Here is a 25836-nt window from a genome sequence, read left to right as displayed (position 1 = left end):
ACTAGATGACTCCCGGGGGTACCTTCCAACTCTACGATTCCATGGTTCTAAGTTATGGTTTTGAGCTTCCGTAATATAAAACAGGTGCTGCCCTCTGCTGGGTGGATGTGAGAATTGATGGATTAAAACAACAGATGGAAAAAGGGTGGGTGGGTAGCTGCTCCTTGCCTTCCCTGCTTACATTGTCTTCGCCATTATCTTAAGCTACTCTCAGATGGTAGAACCACGGCAGCCCATCTTGCAGCACTCTAGACTCCGGTCACCATCAGCCCCAGTTACAGACAAAGAATTCTATATGCACTCAAAACCAAATCTGCCCCAAACCTCACTTTCCAAAACAATTGTACAAACCAAAATGCAGCCATCCGTCGACATTCCTGCTTCACCAAACTGTGCCATGCAGTTCTCCAGTCAAGGTTTACAAAAGTGCACGGATGAGGGGAAAACACAATGTGAATAAAAATGAAGGTATTTGTGAAAATGACATTCAGAAATACGCGATGTTGCGGGGGGAAGAAACGGGCTGCAGCAACGTGCACACTCCCCAAAATGTAAAGATGTGTTTATTAGGAGAAATCGGCAATAAGATGCTAATGAAATTTCACAGGTTTTGTGAAATTGTGAATTGCTCCGAAATGTGGAGAGCTGGATTTAATACAGTGGTACCTTGGAAGTCGATCGGCTTAGCTCCCGAACAAATCATCTCCCAAACATCACAAACCTGGAAGTGACTGTTCCAGTTTTTGAACTATTTTGGGAAGCCAAACGACCGACGGGGCTTCCGATTAGCTGCAGGAGCTTCCTGCAGCCAATCGGAAGCCACGATTTGGTTTTCTAACGTTTTGGAAGTCAAACGGACTTCCGGAACAGATTCCGTTCGACTTCCAAGGGACGACTGTATTGGGGAAAATGAGAAAGTGAAAGGACTGGAACTGAACAGATCGTGCCGCCTGTAGCCCCAGCCAGCCAGGCCAATGATCAGGGATGATGGGAGTTGTAGTCCAACAATATCTAGAGGGCACCAAGATGGCTAAACCTGCCTTGGAAGTAAGGCCCCATATGGTCTGGGCATTTAAAGCAGTTTCGTACCACTTCAACTGTAATGCCACTTAACCTTACCAGTCTGGAGGGGCCCTGAGATAGGAAGCTGCCGTATGTCCACGTTGGTGGGGCTCAGGATGTGGGGAGCAGGGAGAAGCACATCATGAAAGTCTGGTCAGCCCTGGTCTAAACAGAAGAGGGAACTCTGGCAGGGCAACAGGAGTAGTAAAAAAAAAAAATGGCGGCCACTCCCGCACATGCTTCCATGCAAAGGAGAAAGGCTCATCACCCTCTCTCTACCAATACTTCAGGGTAGAGGTCTTCTGCTCGAGACTTTTCCTGGCAGGCGTTTTATACCCCAGTCTCTCAGCTTGTCCCGACATTTCTGCCCAGTCAGAAACCCAAAAGCTTGGGCAACCCTCTGAGGAAGTTTCCGGAAGGTTCTGAGGCCTACGCTCAATCCGGTTGCCCCGTGTCCTTGCTTTCAAGGGGCTCCCGGGCCTCAGTCGAGCGGTCAGGGTTCGAAAGGGAAGGGGGAGCGACGGTAGCAGGGAGCCGCCTGTCTTTGGGCTTGTAGACGAAACTCGCAGGGCCCCCTTGAGCCTGGAGGGTCTCCGAGCGGAGTCTCAGCGGGCAGCTGTCCCCGGCCAAGAGCTGAGAGGAGCCGCATGACACCAAGAAAAGGCCATAGGTCTCGGGATCGGAGACGCCATACTTCTCGGCGCACATGGCGCACACTGATGCCGTTGTCATGCCAGGGAGCATGGAGATGGTCTTCTGGTTGTTGAAGGGTTCGCAGAAGGAGACATAGAGGATGTTCTGAAGGGGGTGGGAAGCAAGAAGTTACCGTGTAACCAAGGACCTTGAGGTAGTAGGCCTGCCATTAAAGCAATGGTTCTCCAACATATTGGAGTGGCAGGAGCAGATAAAATAAAATAATCATAACAACAACAACAACAACAACAACACAACAACAACAACGATGATAGTGATGGTGATGATGATGATGTATTATTGATACCCCGCCCATCTGACTAAAAACACGATAAAACATCAAACATGGAAAACTTTCCTAAACAGGGTTGCCTTTGGATGTCTTCTAAAAGTCCTTGACATCTAATGGGAGGGTGTTCCACAGGGAGGGTGCCACTACCAAAAAGGCCCTCTGCACGGTTCCCTGTAACCTCACTTCTCAGAGTGAGGGAACTGCCAGAAAGGTCTTGGAGCTGGACCTCAGTGTCCAGGCTGGACAATGGGGGTGGAGACGCTCCTTCGGGTATAGTGGACCGAGACCATTTAGGGCTTTCAAGGTCAGCACCGATGCTTTGAATTGTGCTTGGAAACATACTGGGAGCCAAGGACCAGTGTTATCTATTAGATGGCAAGTGTGGTGGGGAGATTCAAGGATAATCAAAGAAACCTTTCTACATTTCAGTGTAGTATACAGTGGTGCCTCGATTTACGAATTTAATCCATTCCGAAGGCACCTTCGTAGGTCGAAAAATTCATAAGTCGGAAAGCGCCATTGGAAACGCGATTTCCCATAGGAATGCATTGGAAACAGAAAAATTCGTAAGTCAAAGCAACTCCATCTAAAAATTCATAAGTCGAAAAAACCCTATCTAAAACTGCTGCGGTTTCCATTTGGATGTCGAAAAATTCATAAACGTGCGGCCATTTGCCCCATTCACAAGTCATTCATAAGTCGAGGTACCACCGTAGTATGGTATCAAAATATTTCTATTCGCAGAACATGGAGAGAGATCTTTTCAAAATGAGAGCAAGAGCAGTTGGCTAGCCTTCCACAGTTCTCCACGGCACATTGTTGTGAATTTCAACTGTGGCTGATATGAAAGACCGGAAAAGAGAAAGGCGTCTTTGCGTTGATGAAGAGTTGGGTTTGTCTCAAATGAGACCTGATACAACGAGATTACGCAGCGAAAGCAAGCTCACACCTCTCAATGAGTTTGTTGACGTACCTAAGGTACATATGTCAGAGGCTCATTCATAAAAATATTTTGGGGAGGATTCCTGTTCTTACGCTGCTCTTACATAGTTCTTAGACCTTCTGGATGTTCCATGATCATGTCCCTTCCAGCTCTACGATTCTATGATACAGTGGTACCTTGGTTTAAGAACAGCTTAGTTTATGAAGAACTTGGATTAAGAACGCTGCAAACCCGGAAGCAGTTGTTTTGGTTCGTGAACTTTGCCTTGGAAGCAGAATATGTTTCGCTTCCCTTTGAGGGTGTTCCATTTGTAAATTGAGTCCCCTGCTGCTATGGGAAAGCACGCCTTGGTTTAAGAACGCTTTGGTTTAAGAACGGACTTCCAGAACAGATTAAGTTCGTAAACCAAGGTACCACTGTACTATGAACTTGAGGAACATGCGACGAAGCTCCTGCAGATTATCTCAGGAATTGGGCTGGGGTATAAAGGTTCAGACAGTCCCTGGGGCAACCTGAACCTCAGCTAATTAACGCAAGGACCTTGAACCCGGCTCAGTAGTGGATGGGCAGCCAGTGAAGATGATTTGATACCAAACATTGAGCTTGCAACCCCAAGAGATGTCAGTCTTTCCCCATTTCCATCCACACCAGGAAAGGCACCCGGGCACCTTGCAAGTTGTTCCTTTGCCTGCATGGCTCAATTTCAAACTCTGTGCCCCCCCCCCAAAGTCACCCGACATCATTGTGATGTCAGTTTGATTGACAGGTGAGGAACAGGTGTGGGGAGGTACTACTCTGGCCCAGTGGCCCGACTGAGTTCCGCACCCCATCCTGGAATTTGGCTCCCAGAATCCCTTTCTCTCTCCCACTTCATAGCCCCCTGCTTCAGCATAGGACTTCTTTTCCAGACTCCAGCCTCACCTGGGAATGGCGCCGGTTGGCGTGGTGATGGTGGATGGTTCGGCGCCGATGCCACTGATGGATGGAGCGTTGGGCCTCAATGCTGATTTGCCGCGTCACCGTGGCAGCTGGCTGGAAGTTCTCGATGTGGAAGAGGGCGCCAAACCAAGTGGTGAGGTAATAACCTCCTGCGGCGCGAGAGGGAGGGAGAAGAGAAAACCCACGTCAGAGGGAGATGCACAGGCTCAGGAAGGCTTTTGTGCATTGTTGGATCCGAACCCTTCAGAGGATTGAACTCAGGCCTGGCTTAAGCACAGAAGCGACACCTGGGCCACTGTTTTCAGTCCTGTCCACCAGGTGGGTCACTCCCTGAACCAGAATGTTACTTAGAGCGAAAATAGAATCGCTAATCCTGTGCCTGCTGGCAAAGACATCATCGCTTGGTGTGCTTCAGTGCACATCAGCGCAGTTCAATTAACTCAAATGCAGTAGAAGTGGAGTGTGGCTTTGCGTCCCTCTGTTCCAGGGATGCAGAACCCGTGGTTCGCCATATGTATAGGTATAAGGCGGTATATAAATTCAATAAATGAATAAAAATTAAAAAAAATATGTTGCTGGACTACAACTCACATCATCCCTGACCATTGGGCCATGCTGGCTGGGGCTGATGGGAGCTGAAGTACAACAGCTCCCTCACACCTGTGCTCTATTCCCTATATGTGTATCATGGACTGGCTGGATGCAGAGGAATGGTGGGAGGAACCAGCTGGAGAACCCCCATGGGAAGAAGGCTCAGAGTCAGGATTGGTGGTGGGGCATTGATGAGTGGTTGGAGGGAGAAGACTGGGAAGAGGAGGTGTCGGAAGCTGAAGAGGCAAAAGGGCTTAGTGAGCTGGGAGAGTCTGTGGCAGAGAGATGTCCAGAATCAGAGGCAGAAGAGGAAGCAGGAGAGCAGGGGGGCCAAGAGGCAGAGGTGAGGCAGGCTGGGGAAGAAGCCAGGGAGTCTCCCCCTCCTGCTTCTCCAAGAACCAGAAAAGGTATGAAAAGGGGAGAGCACAGAGAGAGAAGACAATGGAGCCCCAGATTGCTTGGGAAGGAGACTTAGGGAACTGTGAGAAGGCAGGGACCTTCAGTTCCCACTTCTGCACTTGGGGCAAGATCTACTGGGATGAGGTGCTGCGCTCACTAGGCCTGGTCTCCTTTAATAAAGAGTCAACTTACGCCGCATGGTTTATTGCTGGCTTGTTCCTGACACCCGCTCCTGACAACATGAGGCAGAGACTTCTGGGGACTCCTAGAGACATTAACCCTAAACTTTAGGAGGACATCCAGTATCTAGCAAAAATCCAGATCATTTCAGGATACCCGAGGGACAACTTGCCGGGTTACCTTCTCCCTGCAGCTGGCTAGGGTCCACCAGTTCCATCATGTACTCGACATCCAGCTGCACCGAAACCACGTCACAGTTCACCAGCATGTAGATCAGAACCGGCAGGAAGTCGTCGGCGCCAAAAGGCTCTTCCAAAAATGGGAAAACAGAAGAACGTCATCAGAGCCAGCCCTACTGTTCAGGTGCAAGGAAAGCAGATGTAGAGAAATTATTATCTCTTTCTCTTATAATACAGTCGTCCCTTGGTTGTCTCGAACATTTTGGCTCCTGAACACTGCAAACCCGGAAGTGAGTGTTCCGGTTTGCAAATTTTCTTTGGAACCCGAAAGTCCTACTGGGCTTCCGCGGCTTCCAATTGGCTGCAGGAGCCTCCTCACCTTGGTTTCCTAACATTTTGGAAGTCGAACGGACTTCCTGAATGGATTCCGTTCAACTTCCGAGGTACGACTGTACTGTTCAGTGAAGCTGAATGTTGGGAGATTCGGGACAAGCAAGAAGAAAAGCACTTCTTCCCAAGTCAGGCCACTTGGTCCATGCAGCTCTGTGCTGCCTACACTGGCTGGCAGCCACTCTCCGGAATTTCAGACAGGGAAGCCTTCCCCAGCTGGGGATGGAAACTGAGACCTTGCTGGAGGCAAACCAGCTGCTCTATACCACTGAGCTCTTTCCCATCTCTCAGAGATATGTTGGCAAGGCCTCCCTACCTGTTCCTCCGGCAGCCTGGTTCATGGCTTCATAGAGCATCTTGCAGACTTTGAGCATGTGCGTCTCCTTCTTCTTGGGGGAGTAAGCCAGGTGCATAAGGCTCAGCTTGGCCTGGATGCGCTCCAAGGTGGCCCCGTCTGGGACGCCAGCCGTCACGCCCAGCTCGGCCAGGCTCTGCCGCCGCATGGTGGCCTGGTGCTCGCGCAGCTTGTTCAGGGTGCCGTCGTGGGCGTGGAATTCGTGCAACTGGGTGTAGATGGAGTCCCGGAGAGGCTTCAGCATGCATTTGTACAGAGCGGCTTCGACCACGGAACCTAGTAGAAAAACGATACAAAAAGGGGGAAGAGGGAGAGAAAGAGAAAATGAAGCCACGGCACATTTACTGTGGATCATGTAGGTCAGGCAAGTGGTGTATCGGAGAGTGAGTACAACTCTGGGATTCACCCCCCCCCCCCCAGAGGAGGAGCAATGATGCCACCTGGACGCTCCTTGCCCTAGCACAGGGATGAGGCGATGACGAGGCTTTCAAGGTTGTGGCAAGTTTAATGATGATAATACAGTAATGGGCGGCTTATCCTAGAGGAAATCAGAGGATGAGAATCCAGAGACCAGACACACTTTCCCTTTTGTTTGATGGCGTTCCAGTTTAAAATATAACCACATTTTTCGCAAGGTTGCTTGCACTTTTAAATGAAAACAGAAAGGTTGGATTTTCAGCTGGCTAAGGGCAGGGGCGGAGGAAGGGGGGTGCGGTAGGGGCAGTGCGCCCTGGGTGTCACCTCTGAGCAGGGTGACAAAATGGCTGGGTGGCACTCACGGCAGGGCCTGCAGCGCGCCCGAGCCGCGCTTCTCTCCTGGGAGTGACGCAGTGGCTTGGGCGACCCGCTGCCTCCCCCTCAGCTGTAGGGTGACTGAGTGGGAGGAGGAGGCAGGCAGACTCCTCAGAAGCCCCACGCATCCTGCCCTGGCTGGCCCCGCCCCTGGGCCCCAGGCATGCACGCCACCCCAGGCGCCCAATCGCCTTGCTCTGCCGCTGGCTAAGGGTTGTTGTTTTTTGTTGAAAGCTCAATATGTTAAAAGCTCAGTGTCTTCTACAATATGGCATTCAGAGGTGCAGGGAGAATGTGTTTTGACTACACACAATTATGGTTTTGGAACATAACCCCTGCTTAAGCTAAGCGTCAACTCTACGGCTGTGCTTCCTCCCACCCCTTAAAGTGAGAATTGAAAAGTTCCCAGGAGCTGAGATTCCTGCATTGCAGGGGGTTGGACTAGATGACCCCCTGGGGTCCCTTCCAACTCTTTGATTCCAAGAAACCTGGTTCTGGATTCTGGGTGGAAACATCAGTAAGTGGACCAAAGCCCAAGAAACAAACAAGCACAGCGAATCCAAAGCCTCTTTGGATTTCTTTGTGTCCAGGAAGCTACCTAGGTTCCTCTTTGCATCTGCTGGACTTCCTTTGCTGCGCACGGTGTGGCCTGCATCAGAGCCTCAACCACAGCTTCCTAAGTGCTCTGCTCTGGCCCACGTGTGAGCGTGTTGCAAGCTGGCCGCGGTCCGAGTGGAAACGGCAGAGGTGTTATTTTCGGCTCCTCAAGAGATACGATGAAACAGATTTATAAGCAGCTTTGCCGGGAAGCAGATAACCTGACGGGTGTGGCGGTTTCTGTTTTGGGGGTAGACAGAACTTTGCCCCCGCCAAGATTGCAACCTTGGCCCTGCATTTGCAAACTCAGAGTAGCACAAGAGGAGGAAGAGCAAGAGCAAGAGATCGTGGGGTTGCCAAATCAGCAGCACCCCAGACCCTGAGATTTCAGGACCCAAATCTGAGACCTGAAGGGGGGAGCCCTGGTGATGTCACAGATGTGGGCTCTGGAGATGGAGGTTAATCGGGAGAGGGCAGTGGAGGAGGGCAGACCCTACAGACTCTGAGCCCTGGAGATGGATGTCAATTGGGAGAGGGGATGAGGGAGCAATGTAGGGCAGCGCCCACCTATACCGATAGTCTGTGCAATAATTTGAAACTTCAAGCTGCACACGTAGTTTTCTGAATAATTTTGTTGTTGTTGTTTTTTAAAAAAATAAAGATTGTATAATAGAAGAAGAAGAAGAAGAAGAAGAAGAAGAAGAAGAAGAAGAAGAAGAAGAAGAAGAAGAAGAGGGGGAGGAGGAGGAGGAGGAGGAGGAGGAGTTTGGATTTGATATCCCGCTTTATCACTACCCGAAGGAGTCTCAAAGCGGCTAACAATCTCCTTTCCCCTCCTCCCCCACAACAAACACTCTGTGAGGTGAGTGAGGCTGAGAGACTTCAGAGAAGTGTGACTAGCCCAAGGTCACCCAGCAGCTGCATGTGGAGGAGCGGAGACACGAACCCGGTTCCCCACATTACGACTCTACCACTTTTAACCACTACACCACACTGGTGTATTATCTTTGAAGGGGGCATGGCCATAAAGGGACCCTGTCCTTCTGAATTTGCCACGACTACACTACTGCCAGCAAACAAAACTATTCAAAACAAAAGACTCTCAAGTAGGATTACCCTATTTCGAAGATAAAAAAGAAGACACATTTGCCAGCTTCTACTTTTAACTATGGATTGCTACGACGACTCTCATTTTACATACCCATGAAAAAGAGAACATGTTGCGGGGGTGGGGGGAGAACATATGGCAACCCAACTTGCCCCCCAGCTCCCAGCATGCTCTGCTCCTTGTGCCTGCATGGGCATTGTTTCTAAAGAGGCTTTGTAGCTTGTGCATTTGCCGCCCTGGGCTCCCCCCCCCCCCCGCAGGAGGAAGAGCAGGAAAACGAACTTAGTAACAATAAATACCCAGGTCCATCTCCTCAGCCTCGCTGTGCTCGCAAACCACACGCAGCTCCGAGCTCTCACACAGGTAGCCCTTAAGATTACTGATCATCTGCCGGATCTCCTGGAGCAGGTCGGTGCTGGTCGCGTACCATTTCCCGGCATCGCGCAGGATGTGCCCCACAAAGCTTTGCACCAGCCCTCCCACGTAGGACGCCGGCTCCTGGGCCAGCTCCTGCACCCGCTTGGACACCCGACGTTCGGCCGAGAGGAACCCGCTGAGCGTGCTGCCCACGGCGGAGAAGCGCTGGAGGACCTTGTAGGTCAGGACGGAGGAGGAACGGCGCTGCTTCTTCTTCTGCTGAGCTGCCGCTGCAGTGAGGAGCCCCTCCGCCTCGTCCTCCACGCTGCTGACAGAGAGCGAGTCGAGTTCGGGGATGGGAGGCAGCAAGATGCTCTCGCTCAGTAGAGAGGATTCGGAGCTGGACTTTTGTAGCAGCCAGGCAGGAGGCGTGGTCGGGATCCCCTCGATCCAGGAGACGCGGTGTGGGGACTTGACCTCCTTCAGGTGGAGGTTGGGGGACAGAGGCGGCTCTTCGGAGGCAGCTTCTGAACTGCTGCAGGCCAGGCTGCGATGAAGAGGCCTCCGTCGCATGGTGATGGAGCGGCGGAGAGGGTCACCTGAGGGTTGGCGGCAAAGAGAAAGGCATGCTGGGTTAAACTGCTCTTGCTTGCAGGGTGCCCTCCCCAAGCAGGCTCGCTTGGCACCATCATTGCAAATCTTTGCTGCATCTGGACTCCAGTCCCTGGGATGCACCAAGTCTCTCCTGGTTATGAAGAATTGGAGAGCCGAGTGTCATCGGCATTCTGATGGCACCTGGGCCCCCGTCTCCTACAGTTCCGGGCACAAACAGACAATGGGGGTACATCTGCCCGCATGACTCCCCTTCCAGGGTGGCCCTGCAGGACATAACAGAGCCTGTTCTTATCAGCCAAGGGCTTGGCTCTGGACCTTGCCCACCTGTAGCCAACCAGCAGGCTGTTAGACAGTAACCCTCCGTATGTCGGGAATGGAAACGCACGCTTACCTGCAGGCCGAAATTACATACGAAACAGACTATCATAGTATCATAGAATTGTAGAGTTGGAAGGGACCAGATGGGTCTAGTTCAAACCCCTGCCATGCCCATGACCCTGAGATTCTCATCCTGTACTCACTGAGCTATCACACTGAAGCGCTCTCTCTCACTCTCTCTCTGTCTCCCACCCACGCCTTACTGGCTGAAAGTGCAGGCCAGGATGGCACTAGCCAGCTTTTATCTGCATGCTCCTTCTGTCCACATACTTTCCAGGAGGGACAGGACACAATCTGCTCTTATCAGCAAGGCCAGGCCCACAATCCAGCTGTATTAACTCAACCTAAAGGAGCATCTCCACCCCTGTCGTTCAGTCCAGACACTGAGGTCCAGCTCCAAGGGCCTTTTGGCGGTTCCCTCCCTGCGAAAAGTGAGGTGACAGGGAACCAGGCAGAGGGCCTTTTCGGTAGTGGCGCCCACCCTGTGGAACACCCTCCCATCAGATGTCAAAGAAATAAACAACTATCTGACTTTTAGAAGACATCTGAAGGCAGCCCTGTTTAGGGAAGTTTTTTTCTGCAGGCAGAATTACACACGAAACAGACAAGCAAGATGGTGATCCCACTGGTGCTGCCTTGCTCTCCATCTCTTTCAAACACACTACCTTACCACACTACCTTACTGGCTGAGAGGGCAGACTCTTTCCCCAGCCCTACCTGGAGATGCTGGGGAACTGAACCTGGGGCCTTTTATTTTATTTTTTAATTTAGTGACATATAAAACACTTACATTTACATTTACACAATACATATACAGTCATACCTCGGTTTAAGTACACTTCGGTTTCAGTACTTTCAGTTTAAGTACTCCGCGGATCATCTGGAACGGATTATGCAGCTTGGGACCCTCGTACCTACAGGACCACCTCTCCTGGTATGCCCTGCAGAGGAACTTAAGGTCCACAAACAACAATATTCTGCAGATCCCGAGCCATAAGGTGACTAGATTGGCCTCAACTAGGGCCAGGGCCTTTTCAGTATTGGCCCCAACTTGGTGGGATGCTCTTTCACAGGAGACCAGGGCCCTGCGGGATTTGTCATCTTTCCGCAGGGCCTGCAAAGCAGAGCTGTTCCGCCTGGCCTTTGGGTTGGATTCAGTCTGACCCCTGTGTTTTCCTCCCTCATGGTTTGGATTTATGGACTACTGCAAATGAGGCTGCATTTTAAATTTTAATATTGTATTTTAATCTGTATTTTAATTAATTGTTTTCTTTTCTATTATGTCTTATTGTAATTTTATTGGTGTTAGCCGCCCTGAGCCTAGTTTTGACTGGGGAGGGCGGGGTATAAATTATTATTATTATTATTATTATTATTATTATTATTATTATTATTAATCCACTTTCCATTACTTTCAATGGGAAAGTTCACTTCAGGTTAAGTATGCTTCAGGTTAAGTACAGACTTCCGGAACCAATTGTGTACTTAAACCGAGGTACCACTGTACACAACACACTACCTTATTTTCATAGCATAAAACATACCTATATTACTCATAGAATACCTACCTATACTATACATTTCAACATACCTACACACCTACCCCACACGGACACCCACCAAATGACTTGACTTCCAGCTGTTCTTGTTACGCTACTTTATTTTTCCAACTAGCTTAAACGCATGTCATTATTTCTTTGATCTCTTCTTCTGTCTTAACTTCACTCTAATCGTTTTCTGGATTCACTCAGTATCTGTCAAAAATTCTACTTTTCCCACATAGATTTTGATGTGTTCCTTAAAGATAGCCCACTCCTTATTCACTTTTTGTACCGTGTCTCCTCTTATCCTCCCTGTTAATTCGGCAATATGGAAGTATTCCATCATTTTAGATAGCCAGTCTGTTTTAGTTGGCACGTTGCTGCTTTTCCAATTTTTGCTAGAGAAACGCAACCTGTGCTGTTGATAAAGATAGTACAACTCGTACAGCACGTTGGCGACAAATATTCACACAATTCTTCAAAAACAATTTTACACCCTTTATCAAATTTGTGAGAAAGAGACCATTACTTGCAAAGTGCCATGAAAACTTACAAACTACCTAAAATAAAGTGAACTTGCAATATCAGATTTTACTAGGTTTTTCCATTTTTTAGCAATTAATAACCTTGCCGCCGTAGTCGCATACAGAAATATTGGTCTGACTGTTCTTTTTATTTCCTCTGCCATGATATTTAGGAGAAAGGATTCTGTTTTGTTTTGTTTTCAAATGAGAATCTAAACATCTTTTTCAATTCATTATAAATATTTACCCTCAGTAATTCTGAATATGGTACGATGCTGATTCAGACCATTGATCTATCTAGCTCAGCACACTGTCCACACTGACTGGGAGCAGTGGCTTCCTGGGGTGCAGGCAGAGAGCATTGTCAGCTCTGCCCAGAGGTGGGGACCGGAGATGGGACATTCTGCATGCAAGGAAGATGCTCTGGCACCGAGCTACACATCTTCCCTACACACCGAGTGCAGCGGGAGAGCAGGAGAATTGGAAGCAGAGTCTTCATGCTATGAATGTGGTGGATGCCCTCGATAGGAGCAGCTCCTTACCTTTCTCCATCTCCTCCTCCTCCTCTTCTGGAGACCCTGGATGATCCAGACTCCCATGGGCTCCTTGTTTCCTGGATGCTGCTGAGCCGGACTTCTGGGGAATCCCCAGCCCATTCGGGAACCGCAAAGTGCCCCTTGTGCTACTTGACCGGCACAAGCTGGAAGCAAGGTCAAGCCAGCTGCCATCGCTGTGCACCGAGACAAACAGCGGGTTGATGATGCACAGAGCTTCACCCTCGGACGTTATCCGGACAGAACAGTCTGCCTGTCTAGATTTAGAGGGGGCTCCATCCACACCCACGGGCCCATCTTCCACTTCAGCCGACACCAGCCCATCGTCAGGTTTAAGGGGCATTGTCCAGAACTCTGACAATGAAGCAAAGAGACAATGTGAAGGTTACTTTCTTTTTCTTTTTCCCCAGGTGGCTTTCCTGTGCCTTTAATTAACAGCTGCCTGACAGGGAGCTATTAAAACAAGTGCAGCTTCCCAACATGGAATTGCAGACTGGAAAGAGCTGGGCCACCTGGATTTCTGACTCTCATACAGCTTGTTAGCAAGGCATAGGACCCTCATCCCAGAACAAGGAGAGTGAGGGCTAATGGGGACACACACAAAAGCCAGCCTTGGAGAGGAGACCATTTTGTAAAAAAAACCCTCCCCAAATAAAGACTATAAGAACTTCCAGAAAAACTGTTTATTGAGCAATATTCCTGGTGTGTTTGCGGGGAGATTAGATATTGGCTACTGAATGAACATTCACTTTGATTTATTTGTAGAGAGGACAGACGAGGTTAGCCATTTAATGAGCGTTTGTTTTCCGATTTGCATCAAAGTGCTATATCCCACATTTTCCAGTGCCATTTCCCTGTCCCTTTCCTTATCGCAAATTATCTGATCTTTTGGGAAAGTCAGCTTGCTGCACAAGAGCTCCCAACCTCAAATTGTTGGTACAGGATTGAATCCCACCCAAAAAACAGGCATTCTTAGAGAGCGTTTGGAGACCAGAAAGCGAGGCGATGCAGACTTGGGTTGACCCAACCTATTCTGACAACACCAAGCAACAGAAATTTTGACTTGCAGGAGGAGCAAGGAATCGACACCCCCACCCCACTCCACCTAGTCCTCCAGTCCGCCCTGCTGTTCTCACTCACTCATGCCCAAGGCAGCAACCGCATCTAATTCAGGCTTGTATAGAAGTCGAAGGGCATCTGGGATCCTCAGCAGATGGGGCAGGATGTCTCTAGAAGCATAATGCAGCACATTCACAAAAACAATTCCTAAAGGAGGCCGCAAGAATCACAAGCCACAGGGAAGTGGTGTCTTCTGCTTACACCAAGCCATCCACAGCGAAGCTGCCTTATACCGAGGTCACTTCCATCTGGGCAAGCGTGCATCCTTAATTGTTTGCCCCAAACTCCGATTTCCTATAGCGCAAACTTTTGACATTAGCTGAAGACGTACAATAGAGCATGTGCTTCTTCCAGTGCCTATGTTATAGAGACATTCGTATTAGCCTCATCTCCCCACTACTCCATAAGTACTCAGGGTGCACAGGACAATTCTATACCTCCCTGCTGCTTTCAGATACCAACCCTGCTACAATGCACAATGTTGCCAGGTTCTGCATAGCAGTGTTCACAAACTAGATTTAATGAACACTCATATCAGAGTGCTCTGTAAATTGACAGCCATATAGCCTTTTCTATTCTAACTTTTTATGCTCTCCCACACATTCTTTTAGCTTCTTATAGTCTTTTATATACACCTTCTGTTTTAATAATTTTAGCTTTCCAAAATGTTTTACAGATTTTAAATGATTGTACCCCACCCTACTTATGCTGATCTATGACCGTAATAAAGATTTGATTGATAGCTAGATCCTTCTTTACTTCATATTTTATTGATTGATTTCATAAAATTTATACACTGATTGTAAAAAAAATCTCTAAGTATGAATAAAACAATAGCATTATCAGTAAAAGCAACTCTTTAAAACATTCAAAAGATAAAATCAGCAATAAACTGAAAACAGATAAAAATAGACATCGGCACTGTATGTTTTGAAGGGTTAGGTTTGTTTAAACGGAAATGTTTAGACACCTTTCTAAAGGCAGCTTCCTGGTGTCAACATGCAGAGAGTTCCAGTGTACGTGCTTCCACACTTAAAGATTGATTTCTTATAAATCAAAGCTTGAGATGTATTTGTGGGGGGGGGGTCTCCCCATCAGCAGCTGCCCCCAGACACTTACCTGCTCACAAGGTGGAAACAGACCAGCTCCAAGAGGTCTCTGAAATGCAGCAGGGAGCCCTCCAGAGAAATCGCTGTCGGAATGAGAGAAGCATCAGAAGAAGGCAGTGCAAATATAGGCCACATGTTGGGGGTGTGTGTGTTTGTTTGACCCTTTCAATCTTTTCCCCACATAAGAAGGTCTTTTGGGGCATGGAGACCCACCCATTTAAAGCTTCTCTGTCTATCATTGACCTTTCATTACTTGAAGCTTGTGGGACAGTCTTTGCAACACGGCTATTTTCCAGACTTCACGGGCTGAGTAATGCACACTCCATGCACCTACGGAGTCAACACATGTTTAAAGCGCACGGCTTCTCCCCAAAGAATCCCGGGAACAGTAGTTTGTTAAGGGCACTGGAAACGTTAGCTCTGCAAAGGGCAAACCACAGTTCCCAGGATTCTTTGGGGGAACATTATGCAAAAGTAAAACATAAAGCAGCATTAAAAACAATGCGGATAATCATTAAGGTGACTGGTCAGTCATTGAACAGCTAGAGCAGGGGTCAGCAAACTTTTTCAGCAGGGGGCTGGTCCACTGTCTCTCAGACCTTGTGGGGGGCCGGACTGTATTTTTTTTAAAAAAAAAATGAATGAATTCCTATGCCCCACAAATAACCCAGAGATGCATTTTAAATAAAAGTACACATTCTATTAATGTAAAAACATCAGGCAGGCCCCACAAATAACCCAGGGATGCATTTTAAACAAAAGGACACATTCTACTCATGTAAAAACATGCTGATTCCCGGACCGTCCGCGGGCCAGATTTAGAAGGCGATTGGGCCGCATCTGGCCCCCGGGCCTTAGTTTGGGGACCCTGAGCTAGAGAGACCTGCTAGTAAAGACCTGTCTTGACCAGTCATCCTTCCCATAACCCCAGGTGCAGCGGAGAGAAAGCTACACTCTGCCCATGCCTAGAGGCATCTTTTATCTGGCTCTGGACTGATCCTACAAGTGCCAAGATGAATCACATGGGGCTCAGCGCTGGCTCAAATTAAGGCATGTGAAGTCCAACCAGGGGCACCCCAAAGGAGACATCAAACACGAAATCCAAGGATGGAATCCTTGAGTCCAGCCTTCTAGTCCTCTGTGTTAAAAAAGCACCGGATCCCATAGTGTCCCTCAGGACTATAAACTCACTGGCCTCTGCAATGTGAAGCCCTAGTTCCCCCTTGCTTCCCCAAAGCATCGCAACAACATTATGGATTTGTAACATGCAAAAGATCTAAGCATCTCAAGAGTTTGCAAGCCAATGAATGAGAGTGAGGGAAGGCAGAGGAGCAGCACAATGAAAAAGCACAGTTCTCCAAAATGTATAACCATGGTTTAAGAAAAGAGGAAAGAATGCCACTTTAAAACCAGAAAAAATAATCTTTATCTATCTATATATAGCAGTATCGCTTGCTTCCTCCGTACATAAATGAGCCTGGAGCTCATTCATACCATGTTCAAATTTTGAACAGCATCCACATCTCGTGTCTGCCCAAGCTGGTGACCCCCCATCGCACCCACGCCACTGAGCAACAACCTTCAAATCCAGATCTGCCCCACTCTATGCTGGGGTTGTAACCCATGGGCTACATGCTATATCCCCTCGTCCGTCCTTCCATCGGTTCGAGGAAAACACATGACTGTGGAGAAGAAGAAACTCCATTTCCAAGAAGAACCTGCGCTTTGCTTATGGGGTGGGGCCTGCGGCTAGCAACAGCCACTTGCGCCCTCTCTCTCTGTCAAGTTTGAATTATTTCTTGGTGGTGACAGCAGGAAGGACGCTGAGCTCATTAACCAAAGCGCATGATTCGCACGCAGGAGAACCTGGAGCAATTCCCGGCATCTCCAGTTAAAAACAGATCCTGAAGAGAGGTGGGGGGGAAGAATTTCTGGAGAGCTGCCAGCATCCAGAAGAGGACTAGATTACAGACCGCCTTGGTATGAGACAGCATGTGTGTGTGTTGTGCAGATGCCTGATGATCGTCTTCCAAAGCAACTACTGTACTCTATTCCGAACTTAAAAATGGAAAGCGTAATGCTGGTGGTCAACAAAAGAGGTTTAAAGACTGTCTCAAGGCAAATCTGAAAAAATGTAGTATAAACGCCAACAATTAGGAAACACCTGCCTGCGAGCGCTCCAATTGGAAAACAGCCTTTACTACTACTACTACTACTACTAATAATAATAATAATAATAATAATTTATTATTTATACCCCGCCCATCTGACTGAGTTTCTCCAGCCACTCTGGGTGGCTTCCAACAGAAGCCAAAGGTGTCATGGATTTTGAAGACACTCAAACTCAGAACGCAAGGGAGGAATGCGCTAAGAGGAAGGCACGCTTGACAAATCCACACCGTGATCACCTCCTGCCCGGAAACCAATGTCCCCACTGTAGAAGGACGTGTGGATCCAGATTTGGCCTCCACCTTCACTTCCGGACTTACTGTTAAAACCTTGTCTCTGGAAGACAATCTTACTCGGCTACAAGGGATCGCCAAAGAAGAAGTGGTGTGTGGCTAAGCTCCTGAAACTCTCTTTTTAGCAAGCATTGCAAGGGGTTGGACCAGATGACCTAGGGGGGGGTCCCCAACTCTATGATTCTATGAAAAGAAATGAAAGCAACTGTAAGTTTTCACCACCTGCTTTCCAGATCGCTGGCCCAATATATAAGGTGCAGACATTTTTAACGTGGTTTGCTCGTACAGTGTTTTCGTTTTGCAGGGGTCAAAATAAAAATAAGCCTCCATCCCGGAGCACACCGTAAATAGTGACGAGCAAACAAATGACAAGAATGAGGAAGTCGTGGGCATGGAAAGGGGAGTAGCGGAAGGTGACAGTTGATCCACTCACCCAAAAACACAGGCGGAAATTGCCTGTGACCTCGAGTGGAGTGTGGTTTGGAGCCCAGTTTTTAACCAGCTTATTGGATTACCCTTGTATTGGGCAGACCTTGAATTTACAGGAAGACAGCCTAGAGATTGGTGTTGTTTGAGGGCGACGTCCTGTGGACTATGCAAATTATGTGGGAATGAATGCACACAGGAAACTCCAGTATGGGCATCTAGCCTACCTCACGGGGTGGTTGTGGGGATAAAGGGGCAGGCAGGAGGAAAGCACAGGTGCTGGGCTCTTTGGAAGCAACAAGAAAAATGCTACCCACACATTCAATAAGAGTTCCTCACCTGTGGCTGGGCTCAGAAAAGAGGAAGGTGGCGTTTCTCAGGAGGCAATTGATAATGGAGCAGCTCAGCCAGAGATTGCAAAAAGTGGCTTTGGGGGGAGAGAGAGAGTTAACCCCTAGCCCTACCACAAGACTGAAGGGAGACCCCCATTTTATGAGAGACATACAACCTGCAAGGACCAGCCCTTCTAAGCCTCTCCAAACCATTTCCCCTTTTAAGCAGGAAGAAATTGTGTTGCAAAACCCACCAAGGATGAATAATGGGAGAGGCCTAATTTAGAGGAAGGGAGTGGGGTCTAAGGGTTAGAGGAAGAGTGGGGGGTAGATTTCCAGATGGGGAACAGTGATGCTGGTACAGCAGGGAGAGAGGAGCAAAGGTTCAAACCTGTATGATTCTCGGATCGAGGACTTAGGAACATAGGGAGATGATTTACAATGAGTCAGGCTTTGGGGTCCATCAAGTTCAGTATTGCTGGCACTGGCTGGCAGCAGTTCTCAGGTCAGAAGGCAACATGTGCAGGTCCTATTAATTTAAAAATCAGCCTTCTCCCCCTCTGCCCAGCTCCCAGGAAAGCACACATGGTCTAGCAATGGCTATTCGCAGCAATAGTTCAGTAGAGCTTCCATGTACACAGGCAGTATACCCCCAAAGCACCAGACCCTGGGAACAAATGAATCTGTGGTTCAGCAATGGGTATATCCTTTCCTTTATCACAGAACTGTACAGTTGGGGGAGATCCCAAGGGTCATCCAGTCCACCCCCCCGGCAATGCAGGAATTGCAACTAAAGCACCCCTGACCGATGGCCATCCAACCTCTGCTTAAAAGCCGCCAGTGAAGGAGAGTCCGCCACCTTCCGAGATTGTGGCACAGGTCAAATACACAAGACCCTCAGAGTGACCGAACCAACTCACCCGCGCCATTGTCCTGGATAGAGAAACAGCAGACAGCATCACCCCTGTTTTCCTGCGTTTGTAGGAAGAGCTCCCTGGACCCTCCAGCTTTATTTCCAGTGATAATGAACGTCTGGGTGCAGAAGGAAAAGGAAAGGGGGTGGGGCAGGAGGAGGGGAGAGAGAGAAAAGAGATGAGAAAACCGCTTGCATATGGATAGCAGTCGATGAAGCAAGACCCACCCCCCCACACCTCCTTCCCTTCCCCTTTAAGCAGGAAAGAGGAAACCACGAGCATCTGCAAGCACACTGAGAACGTGACAAGGAGCAACTTTTGCTGCTGCTGCTTCAGTGTTCAGTGGCAGCCTTCCCCAACCTGACGCACACACACACGGTGCTTTGGACTACAACTCCCATCAGCCCCAGCCTGTATGCCCGTAAGATGCTAGGACCAATGGGAGTTGGCAGCTTCTAGGTGATATGGGTTCCATGCCCCCTGCCATCTGTACTCTACGTTTAAAGCGGTGCCGTGCCACTTTAAATGGGTCATGGCTTCCTCCAAAGAATTCTGGGAAGTGTGGGCTGTTAACAGAGCTGCAATTCCCAGAGTTCCCTGGGAGGAGGGACTGGCTGTTAAGAGCACTCTAATAATAATAATAATAATAATAATAATAATAATAATAATAATAATAATAATAATTTATTATTTATACCCCGCCCATCTGGTCAGGTCTCCCCAGCCACACTGGGCGGCTTCCAACAGAAGAATAAAACACAATAATCTATTAAACATTAAAAGCCTCCTTGAACAGGGCTGCCTTCAGATGTCTTCTAAAAGTCTGGTAGTTGTTTTCCTTTTTGACATCTGTTGGGAGGGCGTTCCACAGGGTAGGCGCCACCTCCGAGAAGGCCCTCTGCCTAGTTCCCTGCAACTTGGCTTCTCGCAACGAGGGAACCGCCAGAAGGCCCTCGGTGCTGGACCTCAGTGTCCGGACAGAATGATGGAGGTGGAGACGCTCCTTCAGGTATACTGGACCGAGGCCATTTAGGGCTTTAAAGGTCAGCACCAACACTTTGAATTGTGCTCGGAAACGTACTGGGAGCCAGTGTAGATCTTTCAAGACCGGTGTTATGTGGTCTCGGCGGCCGCTCCCAGTCATCAGTCTAGCTGCCGCATTCTGGATTAGTTGTAGTTTCTCTGGGGACTGTAGCTCTGGCCGGGGAACAGGGGCCTCCAACTCTTAGCAGTGGTAACAAACTACAGTTCCCAGGCCCTTCACAAAACCAAATATGAACGCCCCCGATTTGAGATGCTCTTGAAAGGCATGTCTGTTACTCCATTGCTGTTGTTGGCCTCGTGCGCCTCCAGGGATGAAGCCAAACTGTGACCTCTCCAGGGCACAAGCCTGGGCAGTGTGAATAGAGGTCCTGGGCTGCCCAGAGGACCAGAACCCCCTCTCGGCCTCACTGGTGTGGTCCAAAGGGAAGCAGAGCAAGACGTTTGACACCAGCTTGGCTGCAGGAGTTGCCGGAAGGAGGCGTACAGGGCGCCATCCAACCGTCTTAGGTCCTACTCTGGATTTGTGTAGCATTTACTCCTGGACCTTTTCTAGGATCAGAGTTTCCCTTCTCCTGGATGGGCTCCCTTCCCAAGTGGACAAGCTCCACCTGCCCCTCACTTTCTTCTGCAGCATGTGCAGAAATCACCTTCTTGAACGTTGGACCCAGTCTTGGTCTCACTGCTCAACCCACCAGAGCCTGTCTTTGCATGCAGAGGAAGTCCCTAACTCACTGAGGGTTTGAGACCCATCGGCCACCCTCACCTGTTTTAGCAGGCCAGTCAAAGCCATTTCTAGGATATGGCAGCTTTTGCATGCTGACGGCTTCTGGGAGCCCCAGGTGAGACCTGAGTGCAGGGTGGGAACCGAAGGCAGACAAACTACCCTAGAAGGAGCATAACGTGTCCCCCACCAGAGGTGCTACCCATCTCCTAATACCCCATACAGCTCTTTTCCATACTGCCCACACTGGACTCATCCCATTAAAAAAATAAAAATTGCTGGCCACTTACCCCAGGTGGGTGAACTGACAGCAACTCCTTGGCTTGTTCCGGTTGGCTCTCAAGAATCTCCCAAATGCTTCTGGTTGCAGAGAGCCGGTCCAGAAGTGTGATGGGGCTCTCACACTTTCCGTTCACCAGGGTATGCTGTAGGCTGTATAAGAGGCGAAGGGAAAGAGTAGAGTTGGAAAGAGTTAACAGAATGAAGGGCTCTTGCCCGCCCTGGCCTGAAAAAAACAGCTCTGAAGCTTCCCCTGCCTCCAGCTCTTACCTCCTGGCTAGTACAGTTCCCCACAAATCACTGCTCCCCTCTCCCAAGTCAGACTCCAGCCCCAGTTTGTTTCCCCCACTCCACCCCCGGCGGCTGATCAGCATCCTGCCAGTCCCTGGTACTTCCAGATGTTGTGGGACTTCAAGTCCCATCATTCTGTGCTGGCTGGGGATGATGGGAATGGTAGTCCAACAGCATCTGGAAGGTGCTAGGTTGGAGTTTAAAAAGATGTTAAAATATACATTTCCCAAAAAGCCAGAAAGTTTTTTATCAGGACTGATGGGAAATGAAATTAAAAAAGAAGACCAAAAACTATTCATGTACGCCACCACAGAGGCCAGAATAGTGTTGGCTCAAAGATGGAAATCGACAGAAATTCCAACAATTGAGGACTGGAGGGTTAAAATGATGGAGTATTTGGAGTTAGCTAGAATGACAGGAAGGATAAGGGAACAAAAAGACCCGAAGTTCCAAAAAGATTGGAGTAAGTTTGTGGAATACCTAAAGGAGTACTGTAAGACTATAAAGACACTAACAGGATTGACATAAAACCTACAACAGATACAATATAGACGTATTTAAAATATGGTAATGTAATTAAGAAAATGATAGGGATATGAAGAAAGCGCATTATATATGAAGATAACTTAGAAAACCGATACCGAAAAAGGAGGAAGTTATGTTCGGCAGAACAATAGAATGTATATAGTAAATAGTAATAGAAATGTTTTTATTATGGATTACTTTTCTTGTCTGTATATTGCAACTTTGTGTTTAAGAAAACAATAAAAATTTATTTTAATTTTTTTAAAAAAGGAAGGTGCTAGGTTGGCCTGCAGTGAGGCTTGGAGATCTATTCCCTCAGTCACACAGAGATCATAGAACCTTAGAACTGCAGGGTTGGAAGGGACCATGAGGGCCATCTAGTCCAGTGTTTGGGCCTCCAGCCATTTATGGACTACATCTCCCATCATCCCTAGCTAGCAGGACCAGTGGTGAGGGATCATGGGAACTGGAGATCCAAGTTTGGGAAACACTGATCTAGTCCAATGCAGGAATCTTTTGCCCAATGTGGGGCTCAAACCCACAACCCTGAGAGTAACAGTCTCGCACTCTAGCGACTGAGCTATTATGAAGGTTTGCTTACCCAGGCTCCTTTTCCACCGGGCTCCTGCCGATGCCAAGGATGGGCTCAGACATCTTTTGCGCCCACAGTTAACGGGTCCTCACAAATCCCACATTGCCAAAGGCTTCCTGGGTTTTCTGTTTGGCTTCCAAGCGCGTTCCTGGAGGTGGAAGGGAAAAAGTTGGGCAGATGAATCAGAGCTCCAGGTTTTCATGGGTTTAGGGGCAAGAGGCTGCGAGCGGGACCTCCAAGATCCATTTCGCTCCAGGCATGTGAAACGACACATCAGCTTACAATGTGACTCTGGACAGCACTCGGCGCTTGCCACGAAACACTCTTGCACGCAGGGCGTTAAAACATACCCTATTCACTTCAGCTCCATGTTAGGTTTCAATCTGGTTTGTGGGCAGGGATCACAGCTCAGTGGAAGACCACCTGCTTTAATAATAACATTTTTAATAATAATTTTATTGTTTGCATGCAGAAGTTCCTGGGCTCAATCCGCTCTGGCAGGATCTCCAAGTAAGGTTGGAAAGAGAGTCCATCCCAAAACCCTGCAGAGCCGCTGCCAGTCAGAGTTGACCGTAATAAAGGTCTGAGCTTGGTAAAAAGGCAGGTTCCTATAGTTCCAGTAGAGGCCCAGTAATTCAGTGGATCAGTTCCAGCTCACATGAGAAAATTTAAATTTGCTATGGGATGTGCCCCTGCTCGCTTTGCTTGCCACCCCCCACCCCCTTGCCAAAGCCACTCACATAGAACCATAAAACTGCAGAGCTGGAAGGGAGCCATCTAGGCCAACCCCACTGCAAGGCAGGAATCACAGCTGGTTTTCTACCACTTAGGAATGAAGGAGACCCCAAGGTGCCAAAAGCCACCATCTCCTCTTTGACCTCATCAATCGTCCACTCACTGGCCGGGGTTGCCTGTCCTGTCTCTGGTTCTCTTCTCCTTGCCCTCGGATAGCCCAGCAGCTGGGAGAGCCCAGCTTGTCATCACATTGCAGTTCACAGCACCATCTGCTGGCAGCCACACAAACTGCATCATGGCGACTTCCTTAGGAATGTATGTACTGGGAGAGATAAAGGTATCTTGCAGGGTGGAATAAACTAATAGGAGAGGCCTCCAGATTGTGTTTTGCAGGAGGGGTTCAAATGCATACAGGGACTTTGGCTTTGCAAATTTAAAATGGGTTGATGGGCACCCTGGAGCAACAAATCCACTAAAAAAAAAAGAACTTTTATGATTTGGAAAGTGAAGGGTAAATGCACCAAAAAGTATGGGATGAAACAAAGAATGATCAACAAAATGTAATTTGGTATAGGCTGGACCAGGCATCCCCAAACTTCGGCCCTCCAGATGTTTTGGATTACAATTCCCATCTTCCCTGACCACTGGTCCTGTTAGCTAGGGATCATGGGAGTTGTAGACCAAAACATCTGGAGGGCCGCAGTTTGGGGATGCCTGGGCATTTAATGCACATCTCCCCCACCCCCAGAAAAAGAATCATGGGAATTGTAATTTGTTTGTTTGTTTGTTTGTTTAAAAAGGCTTAGCTTGAGTGGATTGTTTTGCACTCAGTATTACAGCTTTCTGTGATTGTTTCATGTCACTGACAACATTTCATCTGAGACAATCTCTTGAGAGATGGTGAACAGAATCCAAAAGGGGGGGAGTCTCCTTTGTTATGGAAATTACAAGTAAATAGCCCACAAGGACTAGTATAGCTGGAGACTCTATAGAGACAGACAGCCATTTGGGCCACACCCTCTTCCTCAGCTGTCATCTGGGGAACACCATCACCAATGCCAAAAGCCCAGCTCCACCACAGGCACCTTTCATCCCTGAACTGTGCCAGCTGATCATTATAAGAGCAACTGTTTAAAAAGTGGTGCTCGAGTCTGGTTTTTATTATATTGCAAGTGTATACACAGCGCCATGTTCTTGACACAAGAAGAGTTCACTGGTTTACTCCGCTTCAGCATACCCTCCAACATTTCTCCGATGAAAACAGGGACGTCCTATTCCATAATAATGGGCGTGATATTAAGAACAATTTAATTATTTATACCCCCGTCCACCTGACTGGGTTGCCCCAGCCACTCTGGGCAGCTTCCAAAATATATAAAAACATAATAAAACATTTTTAAAACTTCCCTATACAGGGCTGCCTTCAGATGTCTTCTAAAGGTTACTTATCTGCTTGGCTTGGGGGGGGGGAGTTTTACATAACTCCATACCCTCCAACATTTCTCCAATAAAAATAGGGATATCCTAAGGAAAAGCGGGATCAAATCAGAAACCATAGCACAACGAAAGCAGGACAAAAAGAAACTGGAACATTTGCGGCGTAAGACTTTGCAGAGTTTTGGCAGGAAGCTATGGGATATGCACCGTCCGACTGAGCATGAGGCAGGGGGAGTGCCCCCAAAATGTTTGGAGGCACAAACAATGTTGAAGGTGGGATTCCCACCCCAATAGCATCGTGAGCCTCAATAATCATGAATGCACAATAAAAGGGATAATCTGGAGGCAAGACCTCCTCAGTATAAGGCAGCTTCCTATGTTCCTATAAAAGGCTAACATGACTTACAGCCAGGCTCAAAATATCCTTAAGGGAAGCAGCTTCCAATATGTGGGCAGACGGTTCCACGCTGCGTCTTTCATCTCAAGCGTTTATGAAGTCCACACTTCCATAAAGTTCGCTCCAAAGATTCTAACTTTTAATGTGCGCAGGAGGTTGCAAGCCACGTGTGTACAGTAACAAGGAACATGGCGGCTTCTCAACAGTATCTGGGCCCAAGCAAACGCCCAACCCTGCCTACCGCTGACGCCAGACTTCAAGATAGTAGATTGCACTTGGGAAAATGTGTGCTGCACCTGAGTTGATGGCACTCTCCAGATTGGAGGCCAGAGTTTTCAGAGGGCCTTTCCCTCGCTATGGAGGAAAAACACAACTAGACAATTGTTGATCCAAGACTGAGCAGCTAAGGCTTACCAGAAAAGCACACAACCAGGGAATTCCTGGGAGTTGGGATGGCTCTTGGTGGTCTTATAATCTAGCCCCAGTCTGCAGTGCAATGACAGATGACCATCCAGCCCATCTAAAGATCTCCAGTGAACAACAATCCACTACTTCCCAGGGTCTGAAAGAATCGGCCCTCCTCTCTCTTTGGTCACAGCACCCAGAGGTAGACTACCTCTGCATGTGGAGGTTTGATTTCATTCTCACAGCTTCTAAGCATCAGCACATCTCTCTTCGCCACATCTCTCCTCCCAGTTTGGGAATTTGAAGTTTGCAGCTCTGCTAAAAGGTCACCGACATGCCCGGTGGATGCAGCACAAGACAAGAAGAGGGGGAACACACACACACACACACACACACACACACACACAGCAGATCTTACCTTGCAGTGATGGGTGGCAGTCTTAAGTTCCCTGTGCACTGAGCCTCAGGAGGAGCAACAAGGGGGCAAACGAGGGCTGCAGGCAGGCAGCGAGCGATGGAGGCCCAGGAGGCAAAGGCAGGGATGTGGTTTACACCTCTG

At 48.5% G+C, this 25836-nt stretch overlaps 1 protein-coding gene across 1 annotated transcript; it reads right to left on the bottom strand.

Annotated features, from left to right (window-relative positions):
* Window positions 1–547: 547 nt before the first annotated feature.
* Window positions 548–25836, bottom strand: RINL (Ras and Rab interactor like). The gene is made up of 12 exons (XM_035120817.3): window positions 25696–25836; window positions 22313–22451; window positions 20907–21048; window positions 18858–18969; window positions 14728–14800; window positions 13630–13718; window positions 12478–12843; window positions 8820–9476; window positions 5985–6299; window positions 5280–5408; window positions 3912–4078; window positions 548–1860 (listed from the first exon to the last, which is right to left on the bottom strand). Exons 2-12 carry the CDS (start codon window positions 22363–22365, stop codon window positions 1498–1500), a joined length of 2466 nt encoding a protein of 821 aa, XP_034976708.1. The 5' UTR covers window positions 22366–22451; window positions 25696–25836; the 3' UTR covers window positions 548–1497.

This window comes from Zootoca vivipara, chromosome 6 (assembly GCF_965207765.1).
Source record: "Zootoca vivipara chromosome 6, rZooViv2.hap1.1, whole genome shotgun sequence".
Lineage (NCBI taxonomy): Eukaryota > Metazoa > Chordata > Lepidosauria > Squamata > Lacertidae > Zootoca > Zootoca vivipara.
Note: the sequence above shows the minus strand (reverse complement) of the source record. Positions and strands in the feature narration are given on the sequence as shown.

Excerpts from the sequence above, each read along its gene's own strand:
- RINL (XM_035120817.3), bottom strand. The coding sequence starts at position 22,365 with ATGTCTGAGCCCATCCTTGGCATCGGCAGGAGCCCGGTGGAAAAGGAG. Across the intron at positions 4,079-5,279 it reads TAGCCAGCTGCAGGGAGAAG|GAGGTTATTACCTCACCACT; the intron begins GTAACCCGGCAA and ends CTCGCGCCGCAG. Across the intron at positions 1,861-3,911 it reads CCAACCGGCGCCATTCCCAG|AACATCCTCTATGTCTCCTT; the intron begins GTGAGGCTGGAG and ends CACCCCCTTCAG.